The sequence below is a fragment of the Calliopsis andreniformis genome, chromosome 3, assembly GCF_051401765.1.
Source record: "Calliopsis andreniformis isolate RMS-2024a chromosome 3, iyCalAndr_principal, whole genome shotgun sequence".
Lineage (NCBI taxonomy): Eukaryota > Metazoa > Arthropoda > Insecta > Hymenoptera > Andrenidae > Calliopsis > Calliopsis andreniformis.
The window spans coordinates 20674721-20690104 of record NC_135064.1 but is presented as its reverse complement, the minus strand read 5'-3'; the positions used below and the strand labels follow the sequence as shown (position 1 = coordinate 20690104).

General features: G+C 35.1%; 2 protein-coding genes across 2 annotated transcripts; one reads left to right on the top strand and one right to left on the bottom strand.

Annotated features, from left to right (window-relative positions):
- The first annotated feature begins 4011 nt into the window (after positions 1 to 4011).
- Positions 4012 to 6219, top strand: Cpr28 (cuticular protein 28). The gene is made up of 3 exons (XM_076393285.1): positions 4012 to 4091; positions 4800 to 5047; positions 5275 to 6219. Exons 1-3 carry the CDS (start codon positions 4083 to 4085, stop codon positions 5333 to 5335), a joined length of 318 nt encoding a protein of 105 aa, XP_076249400.1. The 5' UTR covers positions 4012 to 4082; the 3' UTR covers positions 5336 to 6219.
- Positions 6220 to 6401: 182 nt separating this feature from the next.
- On the bottom strand, positions 6402 to 12810 carry LOC143189032 (anillin). Its single transcript, XM_076393644.1, has 19 exons — positions 12793 to 12810; positions 12297 to 12423; positions 11993 to 12199; positions 11471 to 11643; positions 11202 to 11396; positions 10486 to 11020; positions 10098 to 10381; positions 9903 to 10014; positions 9608 to 9837; positions 9424 to 9531; positions 9135 to 9337; positions 8924 to 9056; positions 8596 to 8848; positions 8361 to 8525; positions 8029 to 8285; positions 7778 to 7948; positions 7482 to 7704; positions 7266 to 7410; positions 6402 to 7191 (listed from the first exon to the last, which is right to left on the bottom strand). The coding sequence occupies exons 1-19, from the start codon at positions 12808 to 12810 to the stop codon at positions 7083 to 7085; spliced, it is 3648 nt and encodes a 1215-aa protein (XP_076249759.1). The 3' UTR covers positions 6402 to 7082.
- Between the last annotated feature and the right edge of the window lie 2574 nt (positions 12811 to 15384).

The following is a 15384-nucleotide window of genomic DNA, read 5'->3' as shown; positions in this document are numbered from 1 at the left end:
GTATCATTTACTGACATTTAGAAGTGCACCTCTTTACGAGGTTTTCACTTTACCATGGATCTCATTAATCTCAAAATCCTTTTACGTGGAACAGCTTTTAGTACTGATACGAGCAGTCATCGTAGTACGTGAAGATGGTCGGCAGTCTCCTCTAGAATTGCAAATTGTTGATCATCTGTGCATAAAGACGAAAACAATCGCGTCAATGCTGTTTTTATCTATGACACTGGTATCACGTTGTGCACATTTGTTTTCTTTGCGGATAAAAAAATTGTCAAATATCAATCATTCCTTGGTGACACAGCCTTGGGAGGTTTCTATTCTAACTAAGGTGCGATTTTGATGACAGTGTGTATTGCTGATTAGGGGAGACAGGAGGTGTCGGATGCAACTTTAAATTATACATAAATTAATAAAGTAGCTTTATTATTTTTTTTTGTTTCTTTAAGGTTTCTTATTTCCTTCATTTCTTCAATATTTTTTCTTTTCTAGTTTCTTCATTTCTTTCAATTTTTTTAGGTAACAGAATGAGAAAGTATATCGTTATTAAGAGTCACTAGACTTTACTATTTAAATAGAAATTTAAGTACTACTAAGTTCTAAACTTGAAAACAGTAAGTATAGCCAAACAAATTCCTTACTAATAACTTAAGTCCCATTCCCCAAATAATAAATCATTTTTACAGAGTCGGATTGAGAGAATTGTGGAAAAGAGAATCTTCAAGAAAAGTCCCGTCTATATAAAAAATAAGATCTGCAGTTCAATACTTCTCACAGCAAGTTCTATTCACCTACAACTATCCTACTACCAGGCTACTAGCCTCCCTCTCCCAAAATTCCTCCAAATGAAGAACAGAAGAAACGAACGTCTCTACTCTATTCTCACCGTTTTACCAAACAGACCCAAAGAAAAACTATCGAATCCCCTTCGCGTCAAACGTGCGACCGGTCGTAGGAGTCCTCGTCTTCGCGATCCTTGCATAATCGTGGCAGAATTGTGAGGCTCGCCGTTTATGGTGTACGGAATCGTGACACGCGTTTGCTTTCCTAGGTAGAAGAGGAAGAAGAACGACAGGGTGACAGAGAGGCACAGATTTCGGATCCCTCCCGACGCGCGACGCCGATCATGGGACGAGAAAAAGAAGTGAAGGGAAAGGAAGGGAGCAGAGAAGACGCCTGAAGAGACGCGGTAGCCGCGAGCGTTCACGGTGTCGTCTTCGTTCGCGTAGCGCATCTTCTGAAATGGCAAGGTCACCGGCTGTTACGTCACCAACTTTCCTCGGCTCCTCTCGGCGCGTACAACACACCGAGAAAACCAAATGTCACAATTACCAAGGACGCTCGACCGCGTGTAACGTCGCCTCGAGGCTCGAAGAAACGAAACGATGGGGTTGGAATCCTTCGTTACGTAGATTACAGATTCGGCTTTCACATTCGAGCACGCGAGGACAGGTGGTCCAAGATTCTACGCCTTTGCGCGTGGGCGAATCAGGGCCCGAGGAAGAAGATGGTACTGTTTGATGACTAGCTTTGGATGAAGACCAGTGATGCCCAGACATTCTACCATGACTGGGGTACTCTCTAGTCTGGTGTCTGAAATTAGCTGACTGTTAAAACTGCTGGATACTGTACATATCGTGTAACAGGGTGCTCATAGCTTGAGCAGTATTAACAATTTCAGCTGAGCTTTTTACTGTAGCGTTACTACTGCTTCACCTGAGACACATGTCATAGTAGAAATTTTCTATTTTAAAATTTATTAGGGGATATGTCGATTTAATATCTTTACATTCGCATTAATTTGTTTTGCATTTAAGTCATATCCATGTATGTACTTATAGTGTATTTTTCTAGTTTTTATGAAAACAATGGCTGAACTCAGCTCAAGAAACTTACCATTACTTAAGGGTCCTATGTTTAAGATATACCACTAATTCTGGGCATTTTGATGTTACTGAAATTCAGTTTTCCATCTTCAAGTTTAACCCACACAATCGTGCACCTTTTTTAACACCCACGTTTCCTGCTAAAATTCTATTAAGTATATAATCATTTTCTAAAATTGACAAAGTAATGTATATACACCATCATACCTCGTTAAAGTGTGAATAACTACAGCTCTACAGTTATCTCTATCTCATGCCTGAGGAAGGATTCTCTCGGGTGTAATTACATTTGCACGGATTACGACGTTATTGTGATCTAAACGTAGGTGAACTTGACACAACTAGACACATATTGCGAGAACAGAAACAATCGTCTCTGTATAGAGACGAGAAGTCCTTGGCATTGCTGACGAACTTCCTACAGCGAAGTCCACCTTGGTCGTAATGCCTGAATGGTACTGTTAGCAAGTGCACGAATGCCATTTTGGCTGAAGATATCTGATAAGCGAAAATAAACATTCCATTAAACGACGTATTTTTCAGGGTTGGATTCTTAATAGCGCTCTATAAAAAATAGTTTTGCATAATTTAATTAACGGCGTTGTTTATTCAGGTATATCGTAGGCAATGCCCAACAGGATGAATTTATGTTTTTTAAAGAGAAAGATCATTTTGATGAGAGAAATAAATTAGCTGGTGTTTTTTGGCAAATTTCAGATAGCTACTGAAATATAAATTTTTGAATTACTGAGCGGTCTGGGGAGAAAGAAACTAAGAAACCATTTCGTATTATTAGTTGTTAGTAATTTTATGAGTCACAGTACAGTCGTGGAACATTTTCTATTCCCAAATCATGGGATTTTATTGTTCATTAGGTAGTAAAGCTCCAAAAAGAGGTATATAAACTGTAGATTTCTGTAGATTCCTGTAGATTTAGGGTGCAATAAACGCTCGGGATTCCCGAAGGGTGACTCAGAAATCAATTGCAAGGGCTCTCCAGGACTGACATAGCTGCACGGAGTCATAATCTCGAGGAAGTTCCCCATCCTTGCCAAAGTTCCATCCATCGCACACAAAACAGGCGACTGTCATCTTTTGTCAGAAAAAGTGAGTCAAGGACAAAGCAGAAGAGAGGTCACGACGCTTCTAACTCACTCATTGTAACACACAAGTATTTAGATAACTTGTAGATAATATCAACATGAATTATCTAGAACAACCATAAGCAATTGACGAAACTTACTCTGTTTAGACTCATCATATTCTGTTTAAAGTTTTCGTAGATGCACGAGAGAAAGGGTCACCAGGTTCAAACGTGATTCGAAACCACGATCATTGAAGTTATCTATTGCGCTATAGCTAGTCGTGCTTCAATCTGCGCCATCATCGACACCACTCTCCTTTTCCATTGTTAGATTTAAGTTTGAAAAGGACCATAATTCTCTGCATTCTTCACAGAAATACTTTCCTACAGAAATAAGAGATACTCATTTTTACATGGTCGCACTACTACAGATTCACACTAGTCCTCTACTAGTCACTAATTATATAGTCACTTGGGACCAATTTTAGAAGCTATTTTCACAGAGTGCAAAAAAAATTAATGACGCTGACATAAGTATATAATATCCAATGGAAGACTACTTTGAAGGACACCATATCAACATTGCAGAAGAAGCCACCTATTTTTTGACACAAATAAAAACCTTTTAACCAAACCTCGTACACTATTATCTCAATACAGCTTCTGACTTAAAATTAGTTTGGAGCTTATAAAATACAAAAACATAAAACTCGTCTTTAGGATCAATATATACCTGCACTAAAAATTTGAACATATCTCTTCAGAATCTAGGACCAGGTGAAGTGGAAAAATAATCCCAAAGAAACATGACTGTATCATCGAACTTTTATCGAGACAGCACCAGTGCATCTAGGAAGCAGCGAACAAGTACCAATCGAAGCTGCAGCACCGATGCAGACTTCGAAGAGGGGACACTGCTCGCGGATGCATCCTAGGTAGGCTAGGGGAGAGACTCATCCATGAATCTCCGGGGATCCTAATGCAGGTGGGGATGCAATGCTCGTCATTTTCCGAGTATATAAAGGCTGATGCACCGTGGATCCTTGGTATCACGTATTAGCCGACGTTTAAGGACGAAGGGCCACAGATCGTTCACAGGAGGAGTCCTCGCAATGAAAACGGTGGGTTCCGCGAAATGTCCGAGACAAAAAGGCCATAGGAAAAGGAGACGAGCCTGCATCGTCATCGCGTGGTCGTTTGCACGCATCAAAGAGGGAGGGACGGAGGATTTCGGCTGAGGGACTCATCGCCAGACTCCGAAAAATTTTACGTAACAGTGAAAGTGAAGAGAACTGTGACATTTGTGCGTGCGCGATGTTACACGCACCCGATGATAAATCATAAATGTTCCGCGAACGATCCCGACAGAGTCGGACATTTCTTTAATCTTCTGTAAATTTTGTATTTGAAAATTAGGGTAATTCTTGATGGAATGTTTCGTATCGATTATTGCTACGGGTGTATATATTTTGAGGGAGATAAATTGATCGTTTTTTGCTACTGCTACTCCGAAGTTTGTTATTAATTTAGAATTGTAGAATCTGCTCGAATATTTCAAATGATATGTAAAAGATTTGGGGTGAGATATAGTGGCGTATAAAAGAATGCTTCAACTTAATTTATGTACATGGGTATTTATAACTTCTATCATTAGACTACGGATGTTCATGCAAATTCCTTCAATATCACAGCTCCGAAATTTATTACCAATTTAATAATAAGATCTGTTCGAATGGCCTCTAAAATTGAGATAAAGATAAGAAATATTTAAGATTGAGTTGAGTTTGTAAAACTAAAGTAACAAGTCGATGGACGATCTTTCTGTGCAGATCTTCATCTTCGTGGCAGCGATAGTGGGAGCTCTCGCAGCACCCCAGGGAAACCCGAATGAAATCACGATCCTAAAGCAAGAGGAAAACAACAATATCGGCGTGGGTGGATATCACTTTAGTTACGAGCAGAGCGATGGTCAAAAGAGGGAAGAGACTGCGGAGTTAAAGAACGAGGGTACTGACGATGAATCCCTCGACGTTACTGGTAGCTTCCAATTCACATCACCTGATGGTCACACTTACAGGTATTTATATATTAATAAAAACACTAATTCGTAAAAAATAATTTAGAAAAAATGGATTTTTACCACTTTCATAGCAAACAAAGAACTTTTATAAAAACCAAAGAATTATAAGTTTCATAAAAACATATTTTTCATAGCATCACTTCCTTAAAATATACTAAACTTTATTCAGTTAAAACAGACACCCTGTATAAATGACAATATTAAATGAGGGCACTTTGTTGAAGGGTCGACTATAAAGCTGACAAGGATGGATTCCACCCTACTATCAATCTCATTTCGAAATAAGCTACCCTGAAAGCTTAAGTTCTGCGCTACTTGCGTTACCTAGGATTTCCTGACCATCGAGACATATCGACACAAGTGCATTAGAATTATTATTGTATAATACTCTTGAAATCATGAGGCACGTGGTTCACTGACTCATAAATGTAATCGTCCTCGAAAGTACAGATTGCCTAGAGGCGATCGATTTGCTCACTTGTTTTCATTGCTAGAATACATTCGATTTCTACTTTTTCTTCAAATATTGCATCTGCAACGTAAGCTGAAATCACCGATAATAAAAAGAAGTACTCATAGAAAACACTGTAAGTGCTAGAAATGAATATACTACGTACAGTATCCCAATGGCATGTAGAATATCTTTCCTGAAAAAGAAAAGAAAAAATTTCTAGTTATGGAACTTGCAGTATTTTCTACCAGAATTGCAGTTGACTGCAACGAAGTAGCTTTTTTGTTAAGTACACGAGCACGAGTCATGAAAATTGTAAAAAGAATTGAGAATTGATTAAGTTTCTAGTGACTTCTTAAATTTATTGTAAAAAGTTAGTTACTTTGAAAAGTTATTCGTACGCTGTGTGTACAAATAATTTTCATTAAAAAAATATTGGTATAGACATCGTGGTCTCGTGTAATTTATAATACACAATGTGAAACGCGTGCCAATGTGGAAATATAACTAGAACTACATACTCAGTTCTGAAACACTAAAAACATTTTGAACAAGAGACAGAAGTTCCACTGAATTTATTCTAAGAGAGGCGACGACGAAGCACTCATTAGCGCGTTTGAAAATTCGCGCGAATATGAGTAATATTTCTTTTTTTTTTACACATGTATTATGTACGTATGAAACATCAATCATGCAAATAAATGTATATTAAAAACCAGTTTATAGAATTTAAATATTCCTTTAGTAGACATTCACATACGTGGTAAGTATACAAACTGTATGTAATGAAAAATAGACTGGACACAGCTTTTGTACACTTTTTATTTCAAAGATTTTAACGTCAATAATATATAACAAAATTTGGATATAGAAAAGTAGAAAAGTAAAATTCTTATCACTACAAAGTTCCAGAGCTGTAATGTTATAGGTATGATAAAACTAGTTGTGTACAGGTATTTGTATATGTACTTATATGTATTGATATATTGTTCTGATGTAGATACTATTTTCGTATTTACAATATTTTTCGTAATATAGTAAAATTTACTACAAAAACATATGGTCGGGACTGTAATTAAAAATATGTGCAGCCTACTGACCTAAAAGGTTTTAATCATACTAAAGTTTAACATTGTGGCTACATCAATTCATTATAATGCATTCTAACAAATGCATACATATTTTAAAATTATTATCTTTATAGAAATCTATAAAATATTGTGTATCTATACTTAATTCTTCATATTTAAATATATTGAGTTCATTACAAAATTATTCCTCAGTTACGAAAACAGAAATAGTTAAATAGATTTTTTTTAAAACGTTTTCTGTTTCTTTTGTCATTAGTAAATTATAATACGATGTACTCCATGATAATACCACTTATATTACCACGTTCCAAAGAAAAGTCTTCCTTCCATAATTTCAAATATTCAAGATATGAATTTTTATATTATGTGTCAAATTAAATTTCAATTGCAACTATTAACATAGACATACGCTGCGTACACAAAGTTCATACGCATATCAGTAGGTAAGCGTACTTTAGTACGCTTATTATACCTGTCCATATTAATTAGATTACGATAATGTTGAAGTTCCTCCCCAAGCATGTATCAAATTCAATGTCTTATTAAGTTTCGAACACCATTCTAATCTGTCCTCTTTTGTGTCAGCTGATAAAAGATGCCTAGAAATAATTCATAATTGAAAGATAATTCTATATTCCTATATTTCCTAAATAAACTCAATTGTAATACTTACCTAATAGTCGTCGTAGGTCCATTTCTAATCATAATCAAACTCTCAGTGTCCCCAGGCTCTGTAGCTCTTGTAGTTTCGAGGAGGAAGGTATTAGGACGCGCACATATATCTCGGGAAACTAGTCCTACATTGGTTGTAGAAATACCTACAAAGGACAGAAGTAGATGATACAATCTCTACTATGAGTGTGATTAACAATTTTAAAAAATGTGTTACCTTGCAAATCTAAACTTCCAATAGGTGTTTTCTTTCGTTCGTCATCTGGATATTTCCAGTAGGATAAGGTAGATCCCTTAAGTAAACACCACCTACGATGCCAAGCACCGAATCCAGAAACGTCTTCAAACATTGTTAGAAATCCTCTGTGTTCAACTGATACCGAAAGCTCGCAGGACACATGCATTTGTAATCGACCTTCTAATGGAGAATGTGATGGTACCTATGGATGATAAAAAAATAAATAAAAAAACCCTTTTTACTAGTACTTTTAAATAATTGTTTATTGTATTTACCTTATTTAACGTAAACTGTTGTCTATGCACTTCTTTCAGGCTAAAAATAACGTAGCCAGATAACTGGAAAGCTGGAGATCGAACAGCTGTTGGTCCAGCTGGGCTTTGTACGTTTGGCATGATTAATCGACTCTCTTGTTTCAGGAGCTTCTTAGGAGTTCTATTTACTAACTGCAACATATATTTAAACATTCAGCAAAGCTACACGAGACTACTATATACCACAATAAATATGTAAAACATATACTTACTTTTTTATTAACATTATTGTTATTTCCATTACATCCATTACCATTATTAATGTGATACTTAATCTCATGTGGTAAAATCTCAGGTTGCGTCTGAAGCGAATATATCTCGACAGTAATTTTAAAATCATTATATAAATCGTGTAATTTAAGCGTCGAGGGAAATCGAAGGCACGAATCGCCAGGCTCTGCTACCACCACTGGAGTGGCAACTATTTCTTCTAAATGTCGCATTAGACAAACGAAATGGAGGCATGTATCTGTAACATATTTATTTTATTGAATATTCGTCTAATACTGTATTAATTTACTATTCCATTTATTATTACCCTTACTTATACCGATATTACGGTAATATTCTCGTTTAAGGGGCAAAGTAATAGCAGAGACTGTTAAAGAACCACTTTCTCGTACTTCTGGTGATCCAGGAGAAACAGGTCTCAATGTACCTTCTACTTTCAATCGTTGGACTTCGTTTAATGCAGCTTGTCGCCTATGAGCTATAATATAAAATTCGCATACAGGTAAGTAATACATAAATCAAGATGGTTTTATATGTATAAAACTTACTGGCAACGAGCAGCAATCTCTCTCCTTCTACTTGCTCCCTCGAATCATTGAACTCTACAGTGGAGGTACATAAATTCAATGCTTGACTAGCTTGACCAATAATTGTCTGCTGTTTGCACACTTCATCTAACAGACGCTTCACTTTTTCTTGCACCAAAATGGCTTCATTCTTAGCATCAAGTTTCACAGGGTCGGGAGTGCTGTCAGACGGTTCTTGGGTTCTTGATATTATACGTACTGGCGTTTTTGGTGTCTGAAATTGGTTTATATAATAATACTGAACTTTAAGTTTGTGTACCTAAAAAATTGTAACGTTCATTTAGCTTACTTGAGATTGTTGCCGTCTATAAAAGCTGACACTGTGCATTAGCGGCATACAGTTATCACCATCGACGACATAAGTCTCAACCTTTCTGGGAGATGCTGGAGAAACTTTCTTAACGGGTGAACGATACGATATTCTGAGAAAAAATAGGTAATTTTAATTTAAATATTAAATATATATCTTTATTATTCTTATTATTATTTTTATTCGTTACCCTTCTTTGTATTTGAAGCTTGTCGATGCAGTCGATGGACTTTTACCACCTTTATTTAGTTTAGGTGGAGTTGGTCCTTCTTCCGTTATTCCATTCGCAGCATGTGCCTCTTGCAAGGCAAGGCATTCATCTAAGTACTCGTCCATTTCATCCAAAACTGAAATATCGGATGTTGTGCTGTCTGGATCTGGATCAATTGATCTCTGTAATAGTATGAATTGAGTATTAGACTAACAAGACAGCGAATAATAAAGAAACATATATTTATTTTTGTAAAACTTGTATATACCTTTTTATTTAGAAATGCTTGTTCATTTACTGCACGTAAAATGCTTCTGCCAAGACTAGTGTTTACTTCATCAGTTTCTTCATCACTTCCAACTTCAGTTTCATCGTCCTATATACAAACAATAACACAAAAAATAATAGAAATAACTAAAAGTATTTTATTTATTTTTTCCTCGTTATCTTACTTGCACATAGTATTCAGCTTCTGTTCCAGTTTCAGTATCAGTTCTCTCGTCCAAAGTAGCTGTTTCTGCTTCTGTACTATTAACAGTGTATTCTGTATCTGTTTCCGTTTCCGTCGTGTTCTCAATCTCAGACAGATTAGGGTAAAGATTGCCAGGTTTAGGCGGAGCAACACGAATACGTTTGATATCACATGTTTTTATTTGTTGTGGTTTTGGAGGACTTCCCACTACTTTAAAATACAAAAAATGAGGAATTTTGTAATGAATATTCGAAACATATAATTCTAATATATACCTTGTCGTTTGACTGGAGAATTCTTGTTCTGATTTAAACATTGTCTTTCATTAGAAATTTGTGATTGCGTCTGTGGAGGTAGTGGTGGAGGAGGAGGAGGAGCACACTGTTCCTATCGTAGAAATAATATAATATACTTATTACCTTTAATAAAATGTGCATTGTAAATATGGCAGAAAATAAGTCTTTACTTACAGGAGCAGGTGTTGGTTTCACTGGACAAACTGGAGAATTTTTAGGAGAGTTTGACTTTCCTTCGCTACTTTCGCTCGTTCTGATACAGGAACCAGCAGCAGCTTGTGCCATTTCTTTATTTCTATTAAATCGTGAACGCAACATATCCAACTCCCGCTGTCTTTCCAAATGAGTAGTGCGCAGAATATTATTTTCTAGTTCTTGAGTGCTTAAACCCTGCTCAAACTTTTCTCGTTGAGCATTGACAGAATTACAAGGGATATCATTCTTAAGCCGATCTTTTCCTAAAACAAAATCTTAAAATGTAAAATCACATTTAATTTTTATTATCATTAACTGTTATAATTTACACTTTTTGCTCAATTAATTTGTAATATTTCAACTGTACCACCATTGTTTGCATGCCCTGCTGGTGATCTATTCTTATCCTTCTCTTGTAATTTGTTCGGTGGTATGGACATAGTAAGTGGCGCCTTTGGCAACAGAGGTGCTTCCCCTTTATTTTTCTCAAAAAGCGCCATTCTTTCAGAAAGTGACATCTGAGCAGGATCTTTTGCTTTGCCTTCTGTATTCTTCGATTCAAATAATGAAGCTTTACTCAACACAGAGCCTGGACTAGATTGAGCTGGACTTTTTGGAGAACCATTGAAACCAAATCTAGGAGTTAATCGGGAGCTTGTGGTTGCCATTGTATTTTTCGACGATTTCTCGGGTGTTTTAGAATTTTTCTCAATAACAGCTTTTGAGGGAGTCCTTGCTGTTTTGTTATTTTTATCTTCATCGTGTCTCCTATTAGTCTCTGCATTGTGTTGAAGATATTTAGGCGATGAACTTGTAGAACTCGAATCTTTTCCCTGAGAACAAGCCTTATAATCATACATAAGGCGACTATTGCTTTTTGTACGACTAAAGCCTTGAGCCTCCTGTAAATAGTATTTTTACCCAACCAACTCAATTATTTGCAATGCGTTTCACTCTACAGGCTCATTATAGTAAACATGAACATATAGGAAAATGTGCAATACTTATATTTCACAGAAAAACTATTGAAAGCTTTAGTCATATATATGAGAATGGAAATTTATAAGTTATAACAGTATTTACCAGTGTTTCCAGTACAGTTTTGTCCCATTTTAATTGTTTTGTGGTATATGAATCATCCTTTCTTGGACTAACTCCTTTATTATTTTTATTTTCTTTGCTATATCCACTTGTGCTTGGCTGTGGCTCTGTTACATTTCTAATTTGCTCATTTAATTTTGCGTGTATTTTTTCTGCTTTACTTTCTACAGGCTTGACCTAAAATAATGTGTGGATCATCACTCAATTTTCTAAAGTATCATAATATTTTCAAATCACTGTAGTTAACTTACCAAAGTAGGATGTGAGAGATCATCTTCCCAATTATTAATTGTAGAAGCAAGGGCTGCTAGTCTGTCAAGCCTAGCTCCTCTTTTGGATGGCTTCTCTTCAGCAGTCTCTTCTTCTGCATTAAATCTCTCTTCTGTTCTGTGTATGGGAGAACTTAATTCTCTACTGCTATCATCTATTAACCAAAGTAATTGTATTTTTCTTAAACAATTTTAGTAAATCTGATTTCTAGATAAAAAAAGTATTTTTTAACAATTTTAAAGTTAATCAATGGGAACAATCAACAAGATGCATAATTATTAGAGCAAACACAAATAATATTTACTAATCATAGATACATAACTAATAGACTTAATTGAAGCAGCTCAGAAAATTATGTTTCAAAACAAACATCCAGGACTATTGTGTTTATCCTTTCCGCATGGCTTGCATGGTGTAAGATACATATACACATATCAATGTGGAGTAGTGTAAGAAACCAGTTTGAATGAATTTGTGTGGGTGTACTATACAACATAGCTCACCAGAGTATAGTTTGCCAAGTCTCTGTAACTTTGACCTCACATTATATAGCCCAATCTCTCCATTCTCCTTATTTGTTTGTTCATTGTTTTCATTACTGATACTTTTAGATACAGATTTTCTTGGAGATTTTACTGGAGATTTTACTGGAGGTGTACTTTCCACTGACACTTTGGCAGGAGATTTTGATGGAGTTTTATTTTTAATAACTTTAAATTTAAAAAAAAGCATAATTAAAATAATATGTTGTAGAACATTAATATAGAAGAATATTATTAATTATTAAATAAAATTTAGTACTAGTACCTGTAGCCTGTGCTAAAATAGCATTTGCATCTTTCAAAGGACTACGCCTTTTCTTAACATCATGTCCAGCATTCGTTAACTGAGTATCTAATTTTTCCCTCCTAGCTCTAGCACGCTCCAACATCCGCTATTTAAACCATTCTTTTATTACTTTCACAATAATACCAAATATGGAAACTAATATTATTACTAAAACCACTACTCTAATCATTTATAAAAAAGTTGATTTTACTCCATTATCATACTTCACTAAACTAACAAAAAATAATAAAAAAACAAAGTTGTAGTAAGAGTACTATAAAAACTGCTGAAAGTAAATACACAATATCCCCCCAAAAATAAGACGTAAACAAATCCATATTGGAAAAAACTGAAAACATACAAAAATCCTAAACACAACACCGCTTCAGAGCAACGCTAACAGCAATTCCCCCAGGCATCGTAAACACGAAGCCTCGTTAAAATTTCCGCACCCCAAGTAAATGAAGGGACCTACCTGAGTGAAAGGGTCCATTGTAAAGGTAAACGGTACTGTCTTAATCCAAACCGACGCTCTTCCTAATCCCCAAAACTATCAGCAACAGCGTTAGCTCTAATTTCACAGAATATATCGAAGACTCTCAGCATCGATGAACCATCAGAGAACTTTAAACGTCTTCTTTACATCGCACGCAACGGAGGGGAGCTATTCCCAACCGTTGAATTTAAAAGCAACCGCCATTGCGATCGACGCGTGCGAAAAACCGAAAGTGACAGCTCCTGTTTTCAAATCTTCCCCGACGCTGCAGACGCTTCGTCGAACACCGCAGATTCGCACGTTCAACTATATATCTCGTCCTCCGTAGGCGAATGCTTTCAGTCGCAAAAGACAACGCGATAGACGGAAGCACTTTCACAGAATTCAAACATGATAGAGGAAGCGTCGCGTAAGGGCCCAACCGAAGCTCTCCGTGGGATTGGAGCAATTGCACAGCTATAAACGTCATTACGTTTGGGTCCGTGGGGGGGCAGCGTAGTTTTGCATAGGGTCATTTGAAATCAAGCGATGTCATTGGTGGAAAAGGCGCGTGAAATGCTTTCGCTTGGATGCGTAATTCGTACACGGCGAACTACGCGTTTGTTGTTTACGGAGCGAGATATTTATGAGATGGTGAACGGAGTTCGTATGCAGGGGATTGATGAGGTCTTTGATAAAGAGAAGTTGAATGGAGAGTAATTCGTAGGTCGACTGTGAACGGCGGAAGTTGTTGGTAGTATCTGAGGAAGGCATAGTCATTCTAAGTTATTCTTTTTAGTCAATATTTCTTGGTACTTGGAGGTACAGAGTGTTTTTACAATCATTAATCACTATTTTTTTGTAAGTGATAGGATACAAGGGTCAATTACTGTCACTCTAAGCTATTTTAATTAAAATAGTAAGTAAAGCTTGCAAAAAATAGACCCTCACAAAAAAATAGCATGCGACTGAAACTGTAATTTATTTGGGAGAGAAAATAGGTACTACTCTATATTTTTTATTAATTTTTCGAAGATATTTCTGTAATAGTAAAAGAGAATGTAAGACATAAAAGAAAAGCCTATAATCATAACATTTAAGCTACTAATATAATAAAATATAATTTGGATAACTGAACCCTCGTGGAAGATAAGAACTAACACTAATAATTATTACAATTGAGGGATTAAGCTTTTTTATTTATTATGCGAGTGAGAACAATTGAGGAACAGTAGTATCTCCAGAGATATTGTTTTCAAATAAGTAAACTCTTAAATGAGAGCAGAGATTTTGAGAATCGTTGAATTTTTTGCTTCAAATAAATAGATTGAGTAATGACAAATAATAAGGCAAACCTATGTCTTTAGTAGATAAATAAAAAGAAACTATGCAATAATGTTAAAATCAATTCTTAAAATGACTTAAAAATAAAAGAGAAAAAAATTTTATTACTTTTTATACCCGATATAATAGTACATGCCATTTTTTCTTTAGACCTTTGCTGATACTTAATATAATGTCATGCAATATCCTTCAAAGTCATATATTTAAAAAAAAATAAAAGTTTTTCCTCTGTTATTGTTTCTGTATACGTACCATTCACAAGAAAAATGCTGGCTAGTAATCGTGTAAACACCCTGTATATAATATTGCTTTTATTCTGTTGGGAATGTTTAATATGCAATAAAACTGTACAGTATTTGGAAAAGATAGCTTACTGAATTATTCTAGTTCGACTTTGTAATGTCTTGTACTTGCAGAAAAGAATTTTGGTCTAGCGAAATTAATGCCATACATGTAGTACTTCAAACCAGAGATTTTTAATGAAAAAATGTATTAACACTTTTCTTCATACATTATTGGCAAGGTCTTGTGTATAGTTGTACTTTGAAGTATGTCAATGAGAATGTATGTATGTAATACAAGCTTGTAAAGATCCATACATACGTAAAACTTGTTGAATCTGTGGTATAATTATTGAAGTATGTACATACATTTAATCATCTTCATAGCAATAGTCATTGAAAAAATCTTCATCTTTCCATGTATGAAAATCTTTTATAAAATAGTTTGTAGGAGATAGTTATTAATAAATATTTCACTGTACAGCTTAAAGTGTTAAGTTTTCTTACAAGATGAACACAGTGATATAATCATGATATTAAAAATATACTGAAATATTAATTTTCATTTATAGGGACTTTAGCAGCACATGTTTTCAAAACTTTTGTTTATCCTTTGTCGTAAGATTATTATTATTATAAAATAAAAAATTAAAGACGAAATTATTGTAACTACAGAATGTACTTTTCTTGTATTGTAAATGGCAATAAAAGTGTTTTAATTTGACAAGTATGCATATGGAACATCAAAGTAATTTATGAAACTGGGTATGATACAAAATAAGCAATTGCACTTTTTATAACGCATTTTTCATTATCTTTTATGTCTATAGTAATAATTGATAACAAGAAAAAAACCTTCATCAATGTGTCTACAGTAATTATTAAAAGGTACAATTAGCAAATTACTATATTGTGTATCCACTTTGTGTAATAATAGGTAATAATATAATTATAATATTTTCTTCAT

Coding starts and splice junctions, on each gene's coding strand:
- Cpr28 (XM_076393285.1), top strand. Junction 5,048..5,274: donor CCTGATGGTCACACTTACAG/GTATTTATATAT, acceptor ACTTTGTTGAAG/GGTCGACTATAAAGCTGACA.
- LOC143189032 (XM_076393644.1), bottom strand. Junction 9,532..9,607: donor AAGCTGAATACTATGTGCAA/GTAAGATAACGA, acceptor GTTTGTATATAG/GACGATGAAACTGAAGTTGG. Junction 8,849..8,923: donor ATAGACGGCAACAATCTCAA/GTAAGCTAAATG, acceptor AACCAATTTCAG/ACACCAAAAACGCCAGTACG.